The sequence below is a fragment of the Globicephala melas genome, chromosome 1, assembly GCF_963455315.2.
Source record: "Globicephala melas chromosome 1, mGloMel1.2, whole genome shotgun sequence".
Taxonomy (NCBI): Eukaryota; Metazoa; Chordata; class Mammalia; order Artiodactyla; family Delphinidae; genus Globicephala; species Globicephala melas.
The window spans coordinates 15,682,434-15,708,088 of NC_083314.1; the positions used below are offsets into that span (position 1 = coordinate 15,682,434).

At 38.2% G+C, this 25,655-nt stretch overlaps 1 protein-coding gene across 1 annotated transcript in view; it reads right to left on the minus strand.

Annotated features, from left to right (window-relative positions):
- Window positions 1-2,402: 2,402 nt before the first annotated feature.
- GPATCH2 (G-patch domain containing 2) overlaps window positions 2,403-25,655 on the minus strand; it is a 172,774-nt gene continuing 149,521 nt past the window's right edge. The window contains exons 9-10 of the mRNA XM_030868312.2: window positions 25,079-25,167; window positions 2,403-12,001 (exon numbers count right to left, since the gene is read on the minus strand). Coding sequence (XP_030724172.1) covers window positions 11,781-12,001; window positions 25,079-25,167 — 310 coding nt within the window. The 3' untranslated portion in view covers window positions 2,403-11,780. The remainder of the gene's footprint in view (window positions 12,002-25,078; window positions 25,168-25,655) is intronic.

The window sequence follows — 25,655 nt, forward strand, 5'->3', positions numbered from 1 at the left end:
GCATATGGTAGATGCTCCGTAAATACTTAGCAAGCGGCATATAATTAGATAGTAGGAAGTAGACACAGTCTGCCTTGAAAGAATATGACTGTCATTGGTCTCATTTCGCTCTGTAACGAGTAGTTTACCTAGCCTAATGACCTGTGAGGTACTCTGGTTATTTTCACAGCTGCAAAAGTCAGATTACAGAATAGACCCAGAGAGCTTCCCTGGTGGTGCACTGGTTGAGAGTCCGCCTGCCGATGCAGGGGACACGGGTTCGTGCCCAGGTCCGGGAGGATCCCACATGCCACAGGGCCACTGGGCCCGTGAACCATGGCCGCTGAGCCTGCACGTCCGGAGCCTGTGCTCCGCAACGGGAGAGGCCACAACAGTGAGGGGCCCGTGTACCGCAAAAAAAAAAAACAACCCAAAAAACAAAAAGAATAGACCCAGAAATGGTCACAGCCCAACCCTGTGCTATTCATCAACGAAAGAGCGGACACAAGGCCAGTGCCCAGTGTGAAGATGCACCCAAACCCTGTCCTGGTCCCACCTACTGTCAACGTGGTTTGAAAGTGGAGAGCAATTAGATTCTCAGGTGTGTTCGAATATTACTGCCCATCACCCACAAGCTAGACTGAGTTATAGTCTTTGACAGATTCACAAAGGGCTTCAATTAACTCAGACTGAGATTTCCTAAGAGTTCTTCCTTTGATTAGTTTACTGTTTTCCATTAAAACAGATGCCTTTCTGTTTCCTTTTCCTCAAGTACCATTTTCCTTTTTAAAAAAATTCAAAACCAACCAAACCATACTTTTCCCATTCTAGAACTACAGGGTAATTCTTGAAATCATTCTATTTCTTCTGGATGTTTGTGTCTTTAGAATATTTTTGAGATGATTAGACCCCCCTCTGTGGTCATTATTTAGCAAACTCTCCATTATTCCTTGCCTATATTTTTCTTAAAGTCAGTCCCTTCAGCCTTTAATCATTTGTCTCGAATTTTTCTGAACCTGTTCCAATTCTTCAAACTGTATATGGAGTTAAGGTCACTACACTGAACCCCAGTTCTTTAAAAGAAAAAAAATCACTTTCTTTTTCATTGTTCTGGGAAATCATGCATGATCTGTTGTCCAAGGTCATGTTGTCAAGTTAGTGTTATCCTGTATCTATGATTAGGAGCCTGACATGTCACGAGACATGTACCAGGAGATGTTGTGAAATGTTACTTATATGGACCATGCAGAATTTGACTTTGTGGTTATTGAGACTTAGGGTGGGCAAGTATGCCTGTGCATTATTATGATACTTTTATCAGGTAAATTAACAGCAAAAAGAAGTTAAAGGGAAAATAAAGTACTTAAGGAAAATAAAAGATTTCAAAACTTGATACAATACACACACTGTTTGCATTTAAATGCTGGCTTGAATATTAATTCTTTTAGGTAAAATTTTATTCAATGTTAACTTACATTGTAATTTACCTATAAGCAATAACATTGCATGTCCTTAAGTATTAGCTAATTTGGACTTGCTGCTGGTTTAGGGGTGATTTTTTTCCCCATTAGTATGCATTCTCGAAGTTGATTGTCATGTAATCTTTATAACTGAGAAGGGCCAACAGAGGTATTGATACCTTTCTGTGAAGTTCTCAGGAAAACTTCATGAGAAATCCCCAGCACAGAGCAGGCACTCAGAAACATCAACTCCTTTTTCCGAATAACCACTTCTTTTTATAAATCTGGATACAAAATCCAGAGCAGTTAGGTGAGTGTCTTGAACCAGTAATGGATGGACCAAATTTGAATCCAAGTCTTCTAACTCCTGGTCCAGCTCTTCTTCTGCTGTATTCCCTGCTTCTGTGTCGCAGATATAAAAGCCAAGCAAACCACCAGGACTAAAGTGTTGCTCTCTGCCTTTTTCCTGTTTTTTTTTTTTTTTTTTTAGTTGCTTCCTTCCTATAGAGGAGGGTCTGGAACTCCTGTCTGATAGGCTAGAACAGGGGAGCTGCTGATTCCAAGGGAACCATCTTAGCAGTGACAGCCATGTCCTCCCAAGAACCAACAGCAGAACTCGGTAGCCTGAGAGTGTGATAAGCAGGCAGCTGTAAGATGGGATACAAAGACTGAAGGAAGTGACATCATAATTTATAGATTTGCCATGCTCTCCTCTACTCTGTGACACATAGAAATTGTAAAACAGCTCGAAGAGAAATATCATATGTTATATATTCATTAACATATTTGAAAAGTAAAGTAATATTCAGAATTCTTCTCCAGTCTTATGAGAGTCCCTTGAAGTAATGGGCCTCCTTTATTGCTAGGAATTACTGGGTTAGAATTTGGTAGAGTTAGGCTCAAAAAAAAAAAAAAAAAAGAAAAATGAGGTCAAGTCATTTAGAATACTCCATTGCCACAAGAAGGAACTTTATTAAAGCATTATAAGGTATAATAGTTCCTCTAAAACTATACATTTTTAGATAATTGCACAATCAGAGAAAATTCAGTTGGTCAAGTTATGGTAGTACTTTTCAGTGTTTTATAATACATTTACATTTTAGCCAACATCCTGCAGAAAATTAGTACTATTTGGAAATAACAGAAAGCTTAACTTGTACAAAAAGAGAACGTTTATTATAAGATAAAGGAGTGTCTTATGGGACTGGAGATAAGCCCACAGAAAGGAATTACAACCATGGTCGAATGCACAGGGGTCCTATATTAACCTGGACAGGCTGTTATTTTAGCTCCTGTCTCCTAATACAAAAATCTAAAAACTGGACAATTAACTGTCATTATGATTTTAGACTTGCTTTATCTGAATCTATGATGGCTATTTAATAAACACAGGCTTAAGCACTTCAGCTTTTACTTTTTCCCTGTTAAGTATTTAATGATCTGTAAATAAGCACTTGAGAAAACGCTACCTAAAGGGACCCTGTGCTCTTTTACAACATGAAAAAGCTTTGCGTAATGTGAATGATTTGCCCTCTGATTTATATGTTTGCTCCTAAGATGTTTAGACCCATGTGGTAAGCATCCTGCCCAATAACGTGAGGCTTGTTCCATGCAAAGAGATGTCACATTCTCCTACAGAAAAGTGTTGCTGTCTCCACCTCCCCGGTAACGGTCCTCTGGTCTTTTTTGGAGAGAACATCTAGCAAGCTTAAACCAGGATCCAGGGCTGTGGGAAACCTAGACATTTTTCTTTACCTCATTCTTTACCTCATTTACATACTGACTTCCTTTGCTGCCCAGACCAGTGGCTTCTCCATTCAAGAGACCAGTTATACCAAGTCCAGAATGAAATCTATTAGTTCTAATTCCAAATTCCTGGGAATTGTCTTAGGGAGAGGGTGGGAGGGTGGTGATGTTGAGAACATTTACCAGGAGAAGACAGCTGGGGCAGATGAGCCAGTAGGGTCCACCATAGAAGGCTGAGCTTGGATGTGGGCAAAGGTTTGGAGAAGACCTAATCTGGTTCTTCTAGGACAGTCTTTCTCAACTGCATTCTCATCCTCAGGTATCTTTCTGACAGTGGAGTTTGAGAATCTCAACTTTTTAAAGTCCTTTCCTGGTGATTCCTATGCACTCTGAAGTTTGGCACTGTTTTAGAATATAGTCTTGAAAAGATTCTGTGAAAAGACAGAATTTCAAATTAAGCATCTCAAGCAAGAGGTCTAAGGCATTTGTCATAGCATTAGTATTACTCCTGGGCCAACGTCCGTCTCACTGGGTTCTGTATCTCCCAGTTCTGTGAGATCAGTAGCATATACTAGAGCCATGGTAGGTTCCGAAGGCCTTGATGGGCATGGCCAGTGGTTCCTGGAAGACATTCAGTCAGCTGGTAAGAAATTATTGAGTGCAGGTGGTGGTTAAATTCTGTATTTTTATTGTTTATAGGTTCTAGTCCAATGGATTTTTAAAAAACTTATTATTTGGAGTCATAGCAGAAGTTTATTATTAAGGGTATGCCCATCAATGGTTATGAAATTAGGAAGATTGTTTAATACCACTTGTCTTTATTGGGAACTGTTAGCAAAGTAAAAATACAATAACACTTCTGACCTTCTCCCCTCAACCAGAAGAGCGAACAAACAAGGACAATTTATCACTTTATTAGAAACTAGAAAAGAAATGGTACCTAATTTAGAGCACCTACTATTTGCCAGACACTGCTAGGGTGTATTGTGTGCATTATTAATTTAACCCTCATAACTCAATGAGGTAGCTATTATTATTTCTTCAGCAAAAAAGGGTGCAACTTGTGAGATTAGTCTCAAAAAATACAGAAGGCGTTAGGGCTGGGCGCTGAATCTAGTTTGGAATAATTCCAATGCCTGAGCCTTTTATGTCATATAATGTCAACATAACAGAAGAAGCTATGGGTAAAAATGAACCCTCCTCGTTTCTAGTCAAACCCTGTCATTCTTCAAGGAGCAGCCCCAATCCCACCACTTCATGCAGCCCCTCCCTGGCATTCCTTAGAGTTGTTTTCTTGGCACAAGTCATTTAATACTTATAAACATATTTTTATCATTTTTTTTTCACATTTTAGTATTTCTGAAATTGGGATGGAGGCCTCTTGCCAGGGGTAGAGGACCACAGTTTGCCAGTGCTTTTTTTCTTCTTTCTTAATGATACATAAAATTAAGGTGCCTCTTAAACTTGATGGCATCTTAGACTCAATGAAATGTGGTAGAGGTTGCTTTGATATTTAACGGTCTGGACGTGTCATATTGAGGTTATGTAAAAATAGTATAACCACAGCATAAATAACTACGGCAGAACTAGTGCTCGCAAACATCCACGTGCTTCCCTACTTCCAGCAGCTTCCCTGAAATCCAGTTGGGCCCGTGTGACCAAATCTGGCCAATGGATCCTGAACAGTGACACGTCTCACCCCAGGCCAAGGCAGTTAAGTGCTGGTGTGCTTCTTCTATCTCTCTGTCCCTGCCACAGCAAACTTAGAAGCCAGTAGATATTCAACACTTACTTAACAGACTTACGGTAATATATACGCACGTGATAAGTGGACCATGAAGTCTGCTTCTGCTGAGATTCTACTAAGTGAAGACCCATTACTTTGTATACATGACATTTTAAGTAGCGGCCCTGGGGTGCGGCCCCTTGTTCCTTTTCCTCTCCACGAACTTCATTATCGGTGTGCTCAGCTAAACGTCTACAGGCAACATTCCTTTATAATAAAAGGGTCTGGGGATGGCGGGAGAAATAACCTTAGAAAGAGGAACACAGGAATAAAGCATTGGATTTCTAGTACCTAAAGTAAAGTTCAAAATGTAAGGCTCTTCCTCCAAACTGGAAATATTTTCAGCCTAGGCCCACTTGCTTCTTGAGAAGTCTTCAGGACTGACGAATCTCTAGAACAAGATAACTCTCCAGTACGCATCCTTTTCAGAATGCAATGCTGAATTTACTTTTTGTATTGTCTCAGGACAATCCTGTTTGTGAATATGCCTCACGGTATCAACCTGGATTTCCTGGATCTGAAAAAAGTGAAGAGAAAGACTCTTTGCTTTTATGTAAGCAGATTCTCTGGAATTTAATCCTATATCCTATTTCTGGCTGAGCCAGCCATTCAAAATTAAAATGAACCTTTCATCCATGTGTATCATAAATGGGCATTTATCAGGATTATTTGATTTTGCAATCCATCTGAATACGTAACCTGAATTTGTTTTCTTTCCGTTTCACTATGTAATTACCATGCAGCAATAACAAAAGTGACATGTTTGAAGAACAGATCAAATGCTGTAAATTGGCCAGTAATGGCGATATTTCATCTTCTGAAAAACCCATTTATTCTCTCTCTCAACAAATCAAGGCATTGTCAGCCCATCCTCTTAGCGTGGCCAGAGGGGCTCCACCAATTTCTAGCTGTAAGTGAGTCCTGGAATGCAGATGAGGGCGACTAACCAAGGCTTTCAGCGCAGGCAGCTGGTTTTTGCTTGCCTCAATTTCTAAATCATCCATAATGGGGCCAAGACCTCCCAAGCACTAAAAAGAGCGAGCTGACATGCTGGACAAACTGTTAATTTTTTCCTGAAGAAGCTGCTATATTGCACATCTGTCACTGCGGCGCGCACACAGCGCACACAATTACTCAGTGAGCGGGGGGGAAAAGAATCTGCTGCTTGTTTCTAGCTGAGTTGTTAAGGGACGTAATGGAGAAACACAACGGGACAGGAGTCAGATCACGCGGGTTTCCTGTGTGCTCGCGATTGTTGCCTCGTTTTGGAAGGCTGTCCCATGATATTAAAATAGGGGAAGTAGACAAACGTGTGGAAAGAAATCAGGAGTGATGCAATTAAAGGTGAGGTGTATAAAGATGCGGGAGGGGCAAGAACCAAGCCTTACAGACTCCGGACCACACTGCTGACTGTTGAGAGCCTACAGACACGATGGTCGTTGTTTTACAAATATTGTGGTTTTGTACTTGAAATTTCACAATTTTTAATGTGTGCTGTAAAGTGCTTCACATGCACTTAAACAATTGTTTTGTAAACTCTGTACCTCCTGCCTGCAACGTGGATTATCTATAGTTTCCATAATCAATTATAGCCATCAACAAAGAACTTTAGAATTAGATTAGCCACACAGGTATCTAATGGAACCTTAATTCCACGCCCACCTCTCCAACTCATTTGCTCATCAAAACTATGAAATTCTGGCGTTTGAAGAAATTCACTTCAATAACGATATAAGAATTTGTATATATAAGTATATATATATGTATATATATATACTTATATATATAAAAATATATGTATTAAGTATATAATGAACTCACATACTACTTAAGTATATAATGAGCTCGCATATTATTTCTCATCCTTTCTGCTTTTATTAAAGAATGCTGCCTTTAGGAAGAAATAAACATTTCCTTGAAATTTAATAGGAAGATGAAAACAGGTAGAAAATAGGTCTGATTGTTCTTTTTGCTTGGGATGCTATCATAATACAGTCTTGTCTTTACCATCTTAGAGCTGAAACATCAAGTATTATACACAGATTTAAAATGCTAGTAATTTATTTTGAGTATTCAAACTAAGAAAAAAAACCAACTAAAGAAACACAAAAATTGCCTTCAATTGTTACCTAACTTCATCCTCGAAAGATTAAAGAGCAAACACGGGACATTCTGATACTACAACAGGAATGAGGTCGGTGAATCTGAGAATGATTTAAACTCTCTGACAATTCAAAGACAGAAGACGACTCTAATGTACAGATAAAACCCAAAGTGGCGATAGTAGATCATACTCTGGTAGTTAATGGCGTTGACTCGCTAGAGACAAATCTGGATCTACTTAAAATGTCAGGTGTGTAAAGTAATGAGTCTTCGCCTAGTAGGAACCCAGCAGAAGGAGGCTTCATGGTCCACTTGTCAGTTGAGTATATATTACTGCAAGCCTGTTAAATAAATGAGTATTTAATACCTATTGGATTAAAAAGAAATCCACATACTCTAGCAGTTCACAACTCAGTTTTTTGGGAGAAAAGAAAATTTTATCAACATAGTGAGATGCTTTCCTACAGCCAACGGAACTCAACGTTTTAATGAGTATTATAAAATATTTTAAAAATGCAGGCAGGTTTCTGAGAGGTACAATTTCCCAGAAGGAAATGGAGGGACTGTAACACATATGGTCCTGATGGATATTTCAAGTGTCAGAGAGAATTTGCACTCGCTACTTTAGAATCAGAATCTCTGAGTGGAAAGAGACCCTCAGCCAGTTAGTCTAGCCCAGTTTCAGAGAAAACAAACAAAGGAAAATGTAGTAGAACAGGTCACAACCAGCTGTGAATAAATGAAATCAAATATATTTACCAATTTTTTTTCTCTAAAATTTTTTGGAAAATGTTGACATTTTCCAGGGCTTAAAGATTAACAATGAATTTAACTGCACTGTTTGATGTTGTCAATGGGTAGTAATTAAAAAAAAATTAAAGTCCTTTCAACTCTATTTTTTATTACTTTTAGAAGGAAACATTTAAGGCACAAAGACAATGACTGCTTATAAATAACATTCTCAAACATTGTGTTTATTCTTTCATTCTTTGTTGTACTATTAATATACCTTTCTACTAAAAGAAAAAAAAATCCAAAATATTCTTTGCTAAACAACTTCATTTTACAATACCAATTTAGGTCACTTTTTTTTTTTTTTTAGAAAGACAGTACAGGAGGACATGGTTTTAAAAGGCATGTCAACAGTGATTTTTCTCTTTCTTGAAATATCTGCTCAAAATGAAAATATATTGAAGAGAAGCAATTGTCAGTTCAATTAATTGCAAGAATATCAATTCACAATGCTAAAATAAGAATATTAATAAAATGCAATTATTTTGCCATCATGTCTGTATATGGCACATATATGTGCCCTGTAAACACACCTATATGTATACATTAGGCATATCTTTAACCCTACTTGTCTTAACTTCTGTTTGATAGCAACAGTGTGTGTTATACGATCTATGTTTTAAAATGCTGAGACCAATTAATTGGTAAATTTTAGTTAGCAATGGATTTTCTTTTAAAGGGGTACCATATAATTAAAAAATAAAAGCAAATAAATTTGAGGGGGGAACATAGCCTTAAAAATTGTATTTGGGGAGAAAGAAGGAAAAAAGGAGGAAGGAGGGAAGGAAGGAAGGAAGGAAGGAAATGACCCCCACACACAATCTGATTAATATCAAGTATAACACCTATATAAAGGCAAAAAGTTGAAGTGCTAATGTAGCCACACCCACCCTCTCTCGGCTACTGCTGGGACTGGATAATTTGGATAGTAGTGGAAGAGACCAATGTACTCTGTAAAATTTTTAGTACAAGCAATTAATTTGATATGAAGCTTTAGATACTGTAGAAGAGTTGGCTTTATGAAGAAGAGAAAAATCTAACCACCTTTTTAAGGAGATATGATCGATACATTCTAAAGGATGAATTCCTTTGCATGCTTTGGGTTCTATGGGCATAGGAACCGGTAAAAATTAACTATAACTCTATATAAAACATAAATTAGTGAACTTCATATCTTAAAAGATATTCAGCTTACATTACAAATTGCATTTTTCAATTGGGTTTATTTCTCCGATTCAGTTCAGGTCCAAGCAGAACTTCAGGTGTGCGTTTGATTTTTCTTAAATTTCACTGAAAGGTGAAGGGATGTATGTGCTCCTGGTACATGTCTGTGTGAGAGCAGGGGGGATGCTTGGGATGTTGCCACCTCTCTGCTTTGAGTACTGATTCACGTATTCTGTACAGTTAAACACTTCCATAGGATAAGAGATGTTTGAAATCCTCTGTGAGTCACAGAGAGGGCACTAGACGTCAAGATTGAGACCTTTCTTCTATCAGGGGAAAATATAAAGATGAATTGTTTTGGGGGGCTGAGTTAGAGAGCACCCAAGCTCAGTGATATCTTAGAGAAGGTTTGCTTCAGAAGGTTGGTACCTGTCCAGGAGGACAAGAAAAAGTTTTCATACAGCTGCAATATTCAGTTAAGGAGTTGCCCCGTGCCAGCTGGTATATATGGTCTGTCCTTCTTCACTGTGAGGGTTAGAACTTGGTAAAGTGAAAAAGAACGGTCGAGTCCTTAGGAATTTAGGATCAGTCAGTCTCACAATAATCTCATTGTGTGTTATCAGTGGCTCCACATTTGGCTTTTCAAAATTCTAGGATTTTAGGAGATCTTCGGGCAATGGAATTAAACAAACAAACAAATAAAAAGAAACGTCTGAACAGATCCTAGAGCACTGTATACTACCATGAAGAAGTTTTAAACTGGAATATAGACAATTTTACCCCTTACATAGATAGAATGAGTAGTCAACAAAAACCTTTTCTGAAAAATGGCGAATTTCCAGGTAACAAACTTGTAGAAAAGAATCATACAACAAGGTTACTTTATCCAATAAGAATGCTCACCGGATAGCCTAAGAAGAGCATAAGAGCAACTCACCTGGTAGTCAATAGTCCTCTAACCAACTTGTCCTTTTACCACGATACTCCTAGGAAAGAAGATAATTCTTAAAAGGAACGCGTCCTTAAAAGGAAATCTGGCAAACCATGAGGCCTTTCCGATAGCAGGCTGAACTTCCTCTCCCTAACTGGCAGTATTTTCTTCAGGGGACCACCTGGGACAGGTCTATTACATGCACAAACCTCCTCTCCCCCCTTTAAAAAACTCTTGGGGGATTGACAGATTTCCAAAAGCCTATTAGACAGGAGCCCAGAGGAATTTTATCACAGTAAAACTACTCTGTATGAGACCATAATGGTGCAGACATGTCATTATACGTTTGTCCAAGCCCATAGAGTGTTCAATACCAAAAGTGAACTGTAATACTGACTGTGGACTTTGGGTGATTTTGATGTGTCAACGTAGGTTCATCAGTTGTAACAGTGTCCCACTCTGGTGAGGGAAGTTTGTAACAGGGGAGGCTGTGCACGTGTGGGAGCAGGGGATTTATGAGAAATCTCTGTACCTTCCCCATAATTTTGCTGTGAACCTAAAACTACTCTAGAAAAACAAAGGGTTAAAAAAATAACATTAGAAGGGTGAGTCACGTGAGCTATCTTGGCCTTCACTCAACCAACAAAGGCCATTATAAAGAGAATATTATTATTAGTCCTTAATAATGAAGACAACTAATCAACATCTAAACTAAGAGCAATTTAGAATCTCTGACGTTAGGAAGCAGATGATTCAGATATAACAATACGAGGCACAAAGTAAAAATGACTTGTTTTGCTTGGTTTGAAGGTAACTGCTTAGATGTTAGAAAGGGCAAATCAGTACCATTCATTGTTTGTTCACCTTGTATATGGGCTGGACCATTGCCAGAAATCTGAATTCTTGGGAGAGCCACTTAAATCTTCGAATAAATTGAGTCGATATTCTAACTTACTCTGATGGTTAAAATTTAAAGTCAGTTTACTACAGTTGAGTTGATCTTAAAAAAATATCAACCTTCGGGAAGAAAGAGGTAGAAGGAAGTCTAGATTAATGGAATTTACAGTTCAGTCATGGTGAATTTAAAAAATATTTTCCTTTCCATAATTATTTTATGTTCTAAATGAGGTAAAATTTATAAAATCTGCATTAAAGTCATGTTGAGGGCACTCTGGTGATCACAACGATGAGGTTTATTTTTGTCGACATGTCAGAGGGAAACATTAATTGCTGTGTGTCAACTGTGAACTTCATACTACACTGTCCAAGGATAGAAAATGGGTGTCACCCTGTTAGAGAATCCTAACCAAAAAGCCATATTCAGGGAATATGAAATTGGCCAGCCTTTCAAACAAAGATGTGCTTAGGACTTCCCTGATGTGATGATAGGTGTTTTCGGTTACAACAGACAGGGCTGATGTGAAACACAACCCTTTCCGGCTAATCCCATTTTAGAAACATGTGGGCGTGCTCAGTTGCCAGGGCATGGAGCACACACATGAATGAATCAAGCTAAAGCATTAGAAGTTACTGACATACAAGATCAAAATAAATAAGACAAATTGAGCTGTTCTTTACACCTAGAATGTAAATTGCTGAACATTTTTAAAAGGTAAAGGTGTTTAGCACCATGAATTGTGATGAAATCCCATTTCTATCATTGTGGCAGAACCGTACGCAGCTAGGAAGCTAGAGTGACAAGTCTGAGGCTTTGATGTTAGATTTCGGCTTCAAAAATAGAAGCTATGTTGTAATTTTAGAACAACGGGATACATAGCGCAAATGCAACTGGTAAAACATCTCTTCTTCGCTTTTCTTCTCAGGCGGATTTTCCTGAATGGGAGGCAGTGGCTGTGGGGATGCTTTTTGGTAGAGGAAATCCAAGTCCTAATCCTTTTGGCCTCTGCATGGCTTGAATCGGCTCAGCGATCCCCTTGCCATCTCGTCCGAGACCTGACCCAGGTGTCCAGCCCATATTCTGAAGCATTCGATTTCCAATGTTGTTTTCTAGGATTGGCTGGGCGTTTTCTCCTACAAATCCTGAAATTAGAAAATGACAAAAAAAAAAACAACCCCCCAAACCACTGTTATTTATGAACACAAGTGAAGAGCCTCTTAGGCTAAGAAAACCACATGTTCCTAAGTTTTTCTTTCAACCAGGTACCCGGGAGGGTTGTTGATTCACCTTTGGATAAGGAGCTTGCTGTAGTAGAGGGATCAATGAAAAAAGGGCCTTGGTTAGTTTCAGCTCTACCACTTAGTAGCTGATTAAGTTACTGAACCTCTTTGGGGCTTCTGACTTCTCATCTGTAAAACAGGCATAACACAAAGCCATCAAAACTCAACTACCAGGTCGTATCTTGTGGTTACTCTTCCTTGACAATTAAAGAAGTGATCATCAGGCAACTAACATTAGAGATTGTGTAGGAAGAGAAGGGGTGAAAGTATTTTAAAACCACCTTTTAGTGAGAACATATTCAGTACGGGCTCCTGTAACAGGGCTTCCCCAAAAGTCTGTTGTAGAGCTTTGAAGGATATAGTATTTGCCCACCATTCCGTCCTGAGGGCTCCAGGGATAAAGACCTTTCCAAAGGTCTGCAGGATGCCTGTGGCATACCAGCTCAGTCCTGGGTCCAGCATGTTTCTGCTCTGTAATGTGGGCTATGTTTTCCTAGACAGTCTGAGGGTTGAAATGAGCAGTTGTTGACAAAATCACTCACTACTCTCCAAGGCTTGTGAGTCAGATGTCTCTTTGGTACCAACCCACGTGCTCCCTGCACCCCTTTCCTATCATCATCCATCTTCCCTCCCTGATTTGGGATTATGACAGCACCTTCTACCTCACCTCACCCCGCCAAATTTGGGATTCTCTGTCCTACTTCTCTAAGATTGTGTCTAGGATGGTGAGACAAGGCACAGAAGGCTCCTTAAGCACCAGTAACAATAACAAAAAATATTATCTATGGGACCACAGCATACAGAGTTCTATTTCTTGACCTGGGTGGTGGCTACACTAATGGCCAATTTATTATTGTGTTTTAAAACTGTATCTACACATTTCGATATATTCTCTGGTATATGTATCTCACAGTAAAAAAATAATAAAGAAAAGAAATGTCAGGGTTGAACTAACAGTATATTTAATCTGGTAATTTGTATCTGGCTTTCTGGGGAATAGCGAGTGGGTTGTTCCTTGTGATTCAAACTTACAGAAGGAAATTGCAAATAGAGATGAGTTTTATAACCGAAACTGATGAGTTTTATAACTGAAACTATAGAGTAATCATCAGTTGATTTTTGCAAGACCTTTACCAAACATTTTGATATTCTCAATCTTCAGTACATTTTCTGACTGAGAATAGAATACACTGTTGCCGTTTAGAGACTTCATTACAGGGAGTGAGAACTGGGCTACCACGATAATGAGTTGGTTTTGGATTTGTCAAATTGGTTCTTAGCTCATTGAAACAAGTATCTTAATATGTAATAGAAAAAAACAGGCTTCCCTGGTGGCGCAGTGGTTAAGAATCTGCCTGCCAATGCAAGGGGCACAGGTTTGATCCCTGGTCCGGGAAGATCCCACACGCCGCAGAGCAACTCAGCCCATGCGCCACAACTACTGAGCCTGCGCTCTAGACCCCACGAGCCACAACTACTGAGCCATCGTGCCACAACTACTGAAGCCCGCACACCTACAGCCCATGCTCTGCAACAAGAGAAGCCACGACAATGAGAAGCCCGTGCACCGCAACGAAGAGTAGCCCCTGCTCGCCGCAACTAAAGCCCATGCGCAGCAACGAAGACCCAACGCAGCCAAAAACCAAACAAGTAAATAAATAAATTTATTAAAAAAAAAGAAAAAGAAAAAACCTTCAACTGTGAACAGCTCGAATGGCCAAAGACTGGTACCAAAGAAAAATTCTGGACTAAAGTTATTTACTGCTTGACAAAGGCAAAATATACATACACAGAGATTTTATGTATATATTTAAACTACATAAAAATATACATATAAATACTTATAAAATATAAAAATGGAACTCTTAATTACCAAAAAGCCAAAGAGAAGCGCTTTGTCAGAACTCTTGTTTAATATAAAAACAAAAAGGCAATAAAGTTTTTTTTAAAGTTTTTACTTTGTAATTACGATAATGGTGACAACAAAGACAGACCACCAAGGCATCTAACTGTTCTCCGAACAGCTGCTGCTCAGGTGTGTCAGATTAAATGGTGTACTAGCATTTTGTCTTATATCCCTAATTTTTTAGTGATCACCATGAATTAATTTAATTCCATCTATAAGCTAAGATCAGATCAGAGGACTAATGCTGCTTTAGGTTACACATCTATTTAATCATATTTTCAATACAAGAGCTTTCAAAGGTTCAAGTTTAAATTTTAATATTTAAGAAAAAACATGAGGTCAATTTAAAACATCTCTGCACAAATTGCTAAATTGCGGTCAATTCTCAGTTCGAAGTGAATAGTAAGTAACTGATTCACTCTTGTAATTTTAAAATGTTGGTGTTTCAAGCATGGTGGCCTAGCAGTGGCCACCCTATTCCTCCCATGCTTTTTTGTCTATATTTTTAATTGAAGTATAGTTGATTTACAAGGTTGTGTTAGTTTCCGGCATACAGCAAAGTGATTCAGTAATACATACCTATATATACATATATGTATACATATATATATATTAAATATTCTTTTCCATTATGGTTTATTACAGGATAATGAATATAGTTCCCTGCACTATACAGTAGGACCTTGTTTATCTATTTTGTAAATAGTTGTGTGTATCTGCTAATCCCAAATTCCTATTTTATCCCAACCCCCTATCCCATTTCCCCTTTGGTAACCATAAGTTCATGCCTGGTTTTTATACAGGCAGAAAAGAATCCGTTCTCTCTCTTTTTAATGCTGGTTTCATTTCTCTTCGTAACAAAAAATAAAATAAAGCATTATCTTTACAGTAAAAAAAAAAGAATAATTTCTCAAATGTTAAATCTTTCTACACTGAAACAAAGATGCCATAAACAAACAAAAAACAATGGCTTTTCTATACAACTTAAAAAACAACAACAACAGATACTTCAGTTTTCATGGGAAATGATTCTAGAGTGAGATCTACTATTGGTCGCTCATCCTTTTATGAGATGAAGACATGGGAGTGGAACAGCTCAGTCTCAGCACAGCATCCGACAAACATCATTTCCTTTTCTTTTGTTCCTAGCAGTGCTAAATCCTTTAAGTCCTTTCCTGGGAGGCTCTCCTCCTGCTTGGGCAATTTTAGCAACACAGAGCCTCCTAACCCTTCCGCAAGCCCTGCTCCCAGCCCCCTTTCTGCTGGATCTCTTACATCTATTACAGCTGAGTCGGTCCTTTCCCTTCAAATCTTCCAAAGTGTATTGTGGATGGTAGTTCACTGGTGTAATTGGCTCAAGAGATGAAAATCTTGTATCGGTCTCTTTTAGCTGCTAATCTATCCAGCTGACTGCAAGCCTAATTGGCACCTTGTTTAGTCATTTGGCTCCTAAAGTGTTGTATTGATGTTGGATAAACAGCCAGTGGAAGGGGAGGTGACACATGCTGCTTCCCACATAACAGCTAGTGCATTGCTTCAGTCCCGACCCTGTATTCAGAAGGCTTTTAATGGTTTATGTTCATTCTTTCTTCCCATCCATCCTCTTTCCCCATTACTTTACTAGCCAGCTGAAGGGCAGGATTATTGTTATTATTATATGTGACATTATTAGAATTGCAATTTATAATACTGTCCTCTGTTCTCAGTAACTAATTTAGGGACATGGGTTTTTGATTGCTGTTAAGAAAAGAAACAGCATTGAGTACAGTTTGGGATGTGAGAAAGTGGTAGCTGTTACTACTTTTTGTCAAATGTTTTAATTATTTCCTAATATAGAAAAGCCTAATTCAGACCATTCTACATTTTATCTGCAATATTTCAGACATTTTTCATGGGAATTTTGTTAAATAAAATCAGTTCAAATAGATAACTGCTTAAAAATACAAGCCACGTTTTAGAAAATGAAATGTAAAACTAGTTTCTTGGTTTTTTTTTTTTCTTTTTTAAAAAATTTAATTAATTAATTAATTGGCTGTGTTGGGTCTTCCTTGCTGCAGGCGGGCTTTCTCTAGTTGCAGTGAGCAGGGGTTACTCTTTGTGGTGTGTGGGCTTCTCATTGCGGTGGCTTCTCTTGTTGCGGAGCACGGTCTATAGGAGAGTGGGCTTCAGTAGCTGTGGCTCGCGGGCTCTAGAGCACAGGCTCAGTAGCTGTGGCACACGGGCTTAGTTGCTCCGCGGCATGTGGGATCTTCCCGGACCAGGGCTCGAATCCGTTCTCCTGCATTGGCTGGCAGATTCTTAACCACTGCGCCACCAGGGAAGCCGTTTTTTTTTTTTTTTTTTCTTAAATGATGAAAACTTTGCATAGTAGGGACTGAAAAACATGGTCAGTATTGACATGTCTGGAGAATGGAGTGTTTTGGTTTTTTTTTTTTTTTTTTTTTTTTTTGCAGTACGCGGGCCTCTTACTGTTGTGGAGTCTCCCGTTGCGGAGCACAGGCTCCGGACGCGCAGGCTCAGCGGCCATGGCTCACGGGCCCAGCCGCTCCGCGGCATGTGGGATCCTCCCGGACCGGGGCACGAACCCGCGTCCCCTGCATCGGCAGGCGGACTCTCAACCACTGCGCCACCAGGGAAGCCCGGGGAATGTTTTTATTAAAACACTGAAGGCACACAGGGATGTTTGATGCTATAATATGATCAGGACCATTTATGGTCTACCTACTACATACCTGGCAAGTGGTTTAATTGCTAGGTATGTAACATTCGTTATCTCCATTCCTCATAACAGTTGTGCAGGGGGGGATTATAATGGGCCTCAGAGTGATGAAGTACTTGACCATTACCACATCCTAAGCTAAGATTCAAACTTTGGTTAAGCTCACTCTTAAAGCCTACACACTTGCCATTACCTACACTGCCTCCCTGTGAGAATTAATGGCAAATAAACAATTTTAGTGGAGATGATGCTCCAAACCATTAAAAAAAATTAATTGGGTTACATATTAATTGCAATATTAACTTCTCTCAATTTGCATTTGGACAGTATTCAGCGTAGTACACACATTGACATACTTGGATAACTTAAAATATAATGGTGCAGCTCTTAGAGATTACCAGTGCTTCTGTAGCCATCATTTCTTTTGATCTTCTGTAGCAACCTGAAAGGTTATTATTGACTCCACTTACAGAAGAAACTGAGGTTTAAAGAGGAAATGCACCTGTCCAAAGTCAACTAGTCAGAAAGTGCCCCAGTTAGAACTTGAATTTAGGACATCTGAGTCTTAATGTTACCCTTTCACTGAATATTGATCTTAAAATATTCTAGCACCATTAGTTTCTATTATGTCATTTCTTCTGCCACATTTCCCCAAATGACTGAGATTTTAATATATCCATAAATTTCAAACTCCTAGAAAAAAAGTGCTACACTAGCATAGCAAGTCTGTTTGAAGAGTGTTTCAACTTTCCTGAAATACCTCAAAATTCCCTTTGTTTGTTATTAACCCAGCTACTCTAGCTTTCTTTGGCTGATATTTAAATGACAATTTATGTTTTAGTTGTATTTATTGTAAACAGCATATACTGAATTTTGTTCTTTTATTCATTATGATAATCCTTGAATTTAATTGATGCATTTACTCCATTTACATTTATTGTGATTACTGATATATTTGGATTATTTTTACACTATTACTTAATGCGATTTACCTTGCTTTTTCTATACATTTTTGTTTCCTCCTTTCTGGCATCCATTGCTTGCTTATACAGCTTGAAAATTACATATTATATTTCTATTCTTTTAATGATTACTTTTAAACGTTAACATGCATACCTGACTTATTATTCCCTCATATTTTACATATTATTGTTGTCCAGAGTTTTGGCTCCATCTTACTTTTATACACCCAGATTAATCCTCTTTATGGTCATTGTCACCATCATCATTATTACTTTTATACATTCAACGTAAGTTTAGCTTTATGCACGTTTAACAATTTCTTTGCTCCCAACTCCTTCTTGATTTTTATTCTTTTTCTTTTTTCATGGATTCCATTTTCTTCTATATGAGTTATTGAATTTAGTAATGATGGGTCTTTACCTGAAAATGTCTTAATTTCATCCTCACTCTTGGGAAATAATTTAACTGGACAGAAAACTCTATGATGATTCAGTTATTTCATCTCACACATTGAAAATATTCTCTAATTTTCTGGATTGCACTGTTCTTTCTAAGTTTGTTGCCAGTGTAATTTCATTCCTACGTAGGTTATATCTTTTCGCCTTGGTTGCCCTTAAGTTCTTCTCTTTGTCTTTGGTGTTCTAAAGTTTTATTACAGTGTGTCTAGGTATGACCTTATTTATATTTACAACTTCTCGATAGACTTGTACTTTTTGAACATGAAGATTCAAGTTTTCTTCATTTTTAAAAATTCTGGCATTTTCATTGAATTCTTTCACCATTCTCCTGGAATAGTGCACTTCCCTATTCTTTCTACTTTTTCTGGAAGTTCTATTGTATTAGACATATATTGAACTGCATGCTCCTTCAAGTTCTCTGGCTATTCTTTCATATTTTCCATATTTTTATCCCTCTGTGCTTCTTTTAGGTAGTTTCTTCAGATCACTCTTAAAACTCACTGTTTTTTTTTTTTTCCAGCTGTATCTAATGTGCTGTTCAACTCATCCAGTGAGTTTATAATTCTCAAGATATTTTCATAATAAATAAAATAATCTCAAATTTCTACTTGGTTCTTTATCACATCTGTCTTTTCTTTTTTCAGTTATTCCCCTTCGTTCTGAATGTTTTAATAACGGATTCTTTTAGTTTTGGTTTGTGAGGTCATCTTCATAGGTTCTCATGTGTGGTGGTTCTTGAGACATGGGGTTGAAGGTGTGTACCTCTAGAGTGGTTTTGCACTTGCTTCAAAGACCAGTTTTTATGCTAATTTTTGGCTTGGTGTCATTTTAAACTAGAAACTCATACGTGAAGGTAGGCTCTTGGTTACAAATCTTCAGAGAGTTTTCTACTTGGAGCCTCGGTGGAGACCAGATTCTTAATTTTCCTGTGCTTGTGGGTGAGTTTTGTTTCTAGTCTGCCCTGTCCTGAGGATAGAGCTTATCAGACGTTCTGGCTTGATAAGGAGCCTTACACAAGCTCCCCGGCTTGCCTCTCTTTCCACGAGGGCACTAACCAACAAGCCTCAAGGCTTCCGAGACTGGCATAGGCACGGGGGTGCTTGGGGCCATTTCTCTCTTTCTTTCCTGCAGTCTCAGCTATGGGTCTAAAGGAGATGGTTTCACATATTATTCAACATGTCCAGGTATTCTGTGGTTTGAGCACTTTCTCATTATTTAGTCTTTCATACTGTCAGGAACAGCAATTATTTTCTATCTAACATGTGTGCTTACCTTCTTAAGTGTTTCTTGTATCATATGACAATGGAGAGCTGTTTAAGACTCTACTGAGACACATGACTGAAAGGTGGTTCATATATCCAAGAGGGAGAGAGTTACATACTTCCTAGGCTTTTGCAATATGTTTAGATATAGTTTGGTTTCAAAATGAATAACAACAATCCCCCCCCCGCCCCCCTCCCCCACTAAAGTCTGCCTGTTTTAAAATCCTGGAAGAGATACAGTGGTCATACAGATCCAGTGACAAAAGAAAATAAAAATAAAAAAAATAGGGGACTTCCTTGGTGGCACAGCGGTTAAGAATCCACCTGCCAAGGCAGGGGACACGGGTTCGATTCCTGGTCCGGGAAGATCTCACATGCCACGGAGCAACTAAGCCCATGCGCCACAACTACAAAGCCTGTGCTCTAGATCCCGCGAGCCACAACTACTGAGCCCATGCGCCACAACTACTGAAGCCCGTGTGCCTAGAGCCTGTGCTCCGCAGCAAGAGAAGCCACCGCAACGAGAAGCACGCACGCAGCAACGAAGAGCCAGCACGGCCGAAAAAAAAAAAAGAGGTTAACGTGGTAAATTTAAAATATATAATTATTGATAAGATAAATTTGGACAACTGAAGAGACATAGCACCTTGAAAAGGAGCTTGGTTACATCAGACATTTCCTGATTATGTTCAGTATGACTTAAAAGCACACCTTTTAGAAACCTTCACCCATTATGATTTACAATCTGCCTTTATTGCCTTCAGTCTTCATAAAGATTATTTTATTATTGAAATATCGGTAGGATGCAGAGGAGAAGTCACAAAAAGCTGTGATGTAACCCCTTGCTAAGAACTTGCATGCCCACAAAGACACAGTTATGCTGGAGCAGTATCTACACTGAGATATCGAACTTCTAATTTAAAATGTAGAGAAGAAAGTCTACTACTTATGATAAATACTTTCCCTATGATAATATTTCAATAGAAAGCAAAATAGTAACAGCAAATACTAATTGTGGATAACAATGAATTTAGTAATACATAGTGGACAAAACATTTTTTAAAAAATGTGGTAGGGCTTCCCTGGTGGCGCAGTGGTTGAGAGTCCGCCTGCCGATGCAGGGAACACGGGTTCGTGCCCCGGTCCGGGAAGATCCCACACGCCGCGGAGCGGCTGGGCCCGTGAGCCATGGCCGCTGAGCCTTTGCGTCCAGAGCCTGTGCTCCGCAACGGGAGAGGCCACAACAGTGAGAGGCCCGCGTACCGCCAAAAAAAAAAAAAAAGTGGTAGCCACAATATCTCAATAAACATACTTAAATCTTTCTAGTATCCAATCCTCAGTAAGCTGTGACTTCTACCAAAAACACAAGACCATAACCAACATTGCTGACGGCCTTTTAAAAACGTGTTAATAACATTCCTAGTTTGCTCACTGCTTTTCTTCACCTTTACAGATGACATTTTTCAAACTATAAAATGCATTCTGCTGGCAAACCTTCTTGCTTCAACAGTTCTCAGTTTTATAATAGTAAATCTACATTCTTTGCTACTGAGACATCCACTATCTTTTGGCATGTGACTTTGAATGAGGCAGAGAACAAGACATACATCTAAAAATCAATACCTAACCTTATCAATATTCATTTTCCTGTGTCAATACAAAATACGAAGGTGAAAGAGCAGTAAATAAGCTAAAGCACTGAAATAAATTCGGTGTTCCTGTCACAATTAATAAATGTTCAACCGATAACACTGCTGGCTAGTCTATAGCCTTACTTCAATTATGCTGCAGTGTTATTGTTTCAACAGGGTGGGTAAAATGTTCAATACACTAGCAGGTAGAGATGATCAGATTTGGGGTTATTAATTTCATAGAGAACTTTAAATCTTTAAAAATATTATTTATTATGGATACAGTATATAACTGTTTAGCCTCTTAAATTGTTGTATAAGCACAGTGTGGGATTATAAAGTACCTAATTATAGTTTTCTGATAAACTTTGGCTAAATCTTTTCTAAATCTGCTATTTGATGACATAATATGTCATATATAAATCAGAGGGGATCATCAAACAATAGTCAGACTGTCAGCCTTTTAACTCCCATTCCTGATTTCACATCAGAAAGTGTTACCTTCACCTGTCTTTTTCCAGCTTAGATTGAATGTTGACTAAAGGTAGAAGGAGCTGTGAAAACACGATTCAATGTGTTTTCTGGGAGGTCTATAAGGGCCTACAAAATGGCAAGAAGAGTTTCTTGAAAATAATTCTACATGCTAACTCAACTTTGGAAGCTTATAAAGATAAGATTCTTTGTTATGTGATTAACTATATTCCAGAATTTGAAAACTATAATTTTTGAAGACAAGATGATCTAGGATTCATAACCTTATTATCAAAGTGCATTTATGCAAAAGCATTTCTTACTTGAATTTGGAGAATAATCTTCACCTTAGAGTTGATTCATTTGTATTGGAAGATATTCTTTTTAAAACTAAGGATTTTTAAGTAACCTCATTCTCTTCCTCTTTGAGAGGAACGGTTATGCATGGATTGTAAAAATGCATCGAAAATGAGTAAACCTAATTCTCCTACTCCAATACTATTGGATTAATTACAAAAATGCATTAAGTTTCTATGAGTTATGTTCTTTTAGGTAAATAATCTAGTAATAGAATCAAAATCTTGAGTCTCAAGAGAATCACTAAAGTTTTGAAATACAACACTTGGAATATGCTGTTGTAAGCTTATGAATGTTTTAGGCTAAAGTTTAGTATTTATACCTATACGCTGTAAAAATGATTTCCTCTGATGCTACTGAGTTTTAACATCAAAATCACCCTGTAGAAATAATCACATTACGCTCTCCCCAACCATTATGCATTTTCCTTCTCACTTCACATATGTTCAGAGTGTTAGGACCTGACCCTGATAGTCTCTCTTCCTTATTGCTGGCTCTGAGGTGCTTTAGTCACATTCCTAAGATTGTTCTTGTACTATTTGTGCCACCAGTGTTTGAATCATTGAAAGGTAAGAGAATTCAGGGGTCCATTCAACTGGAATGGGAATATTAAAGAATCCTATACCTGCCTTATGAAAGATTTGAGGAACTTATGACATGTATTTGATCTAAAAGTGGCTATATGTTCCTGTATAAAGAGCTATATTAGAAGTGTTGTAATGAAAGTTCTGTATTTCTATACAGCAAATTTAGATAAATCTTTTATGGCACTTAAGATACATAATAGTCCATATAAATATAAATAAAGTGTATAATAGTCTATGTATAAATAAAGAGATATATATATATATAATTGCATAAGACACATGAAATAAGACGGTCTTTACATATATATTCTTACAGAAAGGCCATATGTATGTTATGAAAAGATCATGAGTTTAGGAGTCATGCAGACATTGGCTTGAATCCTCCCTTTGCCCTTCAATCATTCTGCCTTCTTAGGTAGCTAAGAAGACCCTAACACATGTCTGAATCTTCATTTTATGGTGTAATGATAATAACACCTAAGTCATCAAGTTGTTGCAAAGATAAAATAAGGTTTTGGTACACAGTAGGCACCCAGTAAGTAGTAAATATTATTCTACATGAACACAAACACATTCTGCACACAGGTATTTCCTACTTCCAAATTCTGAAAATTCAACGAAGTTAGAGGATGAAGATCAGACATCACACTTGTAACTATACTTATAACTACAGTTCATAATTGAGCCCTTTATGTGGATGCAACAACTGAATGTGGGTGCTCTGATTTTAAGTTATTCTTTAATTTTTTAGTGCTGAACTATGGGATAGGTCTACTGAATACAGAATTTAAGCTTCACCTCTTTTACTTCCTTTGAAATCATCATGTCAAGATATCTGTCTATTCATATCTGTTATCTATATCTGTACTTTCCCCTTCTCACTGCTTACTCTCCTGTTGAATCTGAATCTTATTTTCATATTCTGTAATTAATCTTGGAGAACATAACTCTTCCTATAAAAGAATTCCTAAATGAAGCTGAGAGAGACAGTTTATAAATATGAATGGTTAAGGACCCCAAGCAATAGGCCACTACTATAATAATAACTTTGTAATTGATCAAGGATCTACATGGAAAGCATTTTCTCATAGTTTGCTGAACTGCAAACCCATACAGTTAATTGTTTGTTCCTGTGCGCGTGTCCACATTTAAGGCCTAGTCGGCTCCCTTATCACAGGTTTTTAGCTCTGCTTCCCACACCACTGCTCTTGCACAAGATCTTTTTTTTTCTGTTTAACATCTTTACTGGAGTATAATTGCTTTACAATGTTGTGTTAGTTTCTGCTGTATAACAAAGGGAATCAGCTCTACATATACATATATCCCCATATCCCCTCCCTCTTGCGTCCCCCTCCCACCCACCCTCCCTAACCCACCGCTCCAGGTGGTCACAAAGCACCAAGCTGATGTCCCTGTGCTATGCGGCTGCTTCCCACTAGCTATCTGTTTTACGTTTGGTAGTGTATATATGTTCATACCACTCTCTCACTTCGTCCCAGCTTACCCTTCCCCCTGCCCGTGTCCTCAAGTCCATTCTCTACATCTACGTCTTTATTCCTGTCCTGCCCCTAGGTTCCTCAGAACCATTTTTGTTTTTTTAGATTCCATATGTATGTGTTAGCATACAGTATTTGTTTTTCTGTTTCTGACTTACTTTACTCTGTATGACAGACTCTACGTACATCCACCTCACTACAGATAGCTCAATTTCATTTCTTTTTATGGCTGAGTAATATTCCATTGTATATATGTGCCACATCTTCTTTATCCATTCATCTGTTGATGGACACTTAGGTTGTTTCCATGTCCTGGCTATCGTAAATAGAGCTGCAATGAACACTGTGGTACATGACTCTTTTTGAATTATGGTTTTCTCAGGGTATATTGCACGAGATCTTGCAATACATATTAATCTTATTCTTATCCTTCCCTACCAAGCTCAGGTCCTTGCCTTTCCAGGAGGGCTTCCTGTCCCCTTTGGTCTAGTGACTTCTCTCAGCTCAAAACCTGTGGTTCTCCCTATACCACACTCATTAGAATGACATGGTGTTTGACGTGGAAATGATGAGAGATCTTTTATTCTAATGCTAACTTGTCTAAGTAAGGAAAGACGAAATCAAAGATCTCTGCAGAGCTGGGTGTAGAAACCAGACTGCCACATTCATGACCAGGCTGGCATCTACTACCACGTGGGCCTTGTGTTTTGAGGCTGCTTCAATACTTGTGAATTCATTACTATGAATTTCCTCTGGGGTTATTTACCTTTTCATCAATTTATGCCTTGTTTTCCCAACAAGTCTGTAACTTTCCTGAGGCCAAAGACACAGCCTTTGAAGTATCTGTATCCTGTAATACCTCACACGGTTTTGCAGGTGTGTAGGAAATACTTTAGTGATCGGCGGCCTGAAAAACCTACACAAAGAACACACAGTACATCCTGACACCAAAGGCGAATGATTTGCTTTACTGGTTTCTTGTAACTGTGCTTCCTCCTCAGTGCTAGTGATTAAGGGTTATCTGTATTTTACTCTTGATGACTTATGAACTTTAGATGTGTGTTTTGCCCCAAGCCCTTTTTCTTTTACCTGCTGTAGTAGGTCCAGGCAAAGGTGCAGCTTTTCTTCTCCGTTTGATGTCTCCAGTGCATAGGGATCCTAAATGCATGCTTGTTTGCCTACAAGTAATTATCAGAAAAAACTATTAACAAAGGAGGGGAAAAAATGACACATAAATACACAGCTTGTATAATCTGAACCTAAATCAAAACATTCTCAACAAAGATGGAGCAGCCTAGTAAAACCACCAATCTTGTTTATATCGAAACATAATTACGTTTGTTGACAAGCGTTCAGCAGCTAAATGCGCCATCATAAATTGTTACTGGAATGAATAATATAAAAGGAATGCTTTTTAATTTTCAAAACTGGCAATCTTTCTGGCTCAACATAAAATCAAGCACTGTTGCTTCTGACAGGAAAATAGCTAAGATTAATTATCTAAAGAGAGCACAATATTGTTGCTAGGTTATCAATTGGTTACTAATGCTTTACTGTCAGAACAACATTTATTACAGGAAAAGTATGATCAATTTCTTTTAGGATATTATGTGGCAGTGAATTCTCTTAAAACATTTTAAATAGAAGGAAATAGTGATGTTCTTCC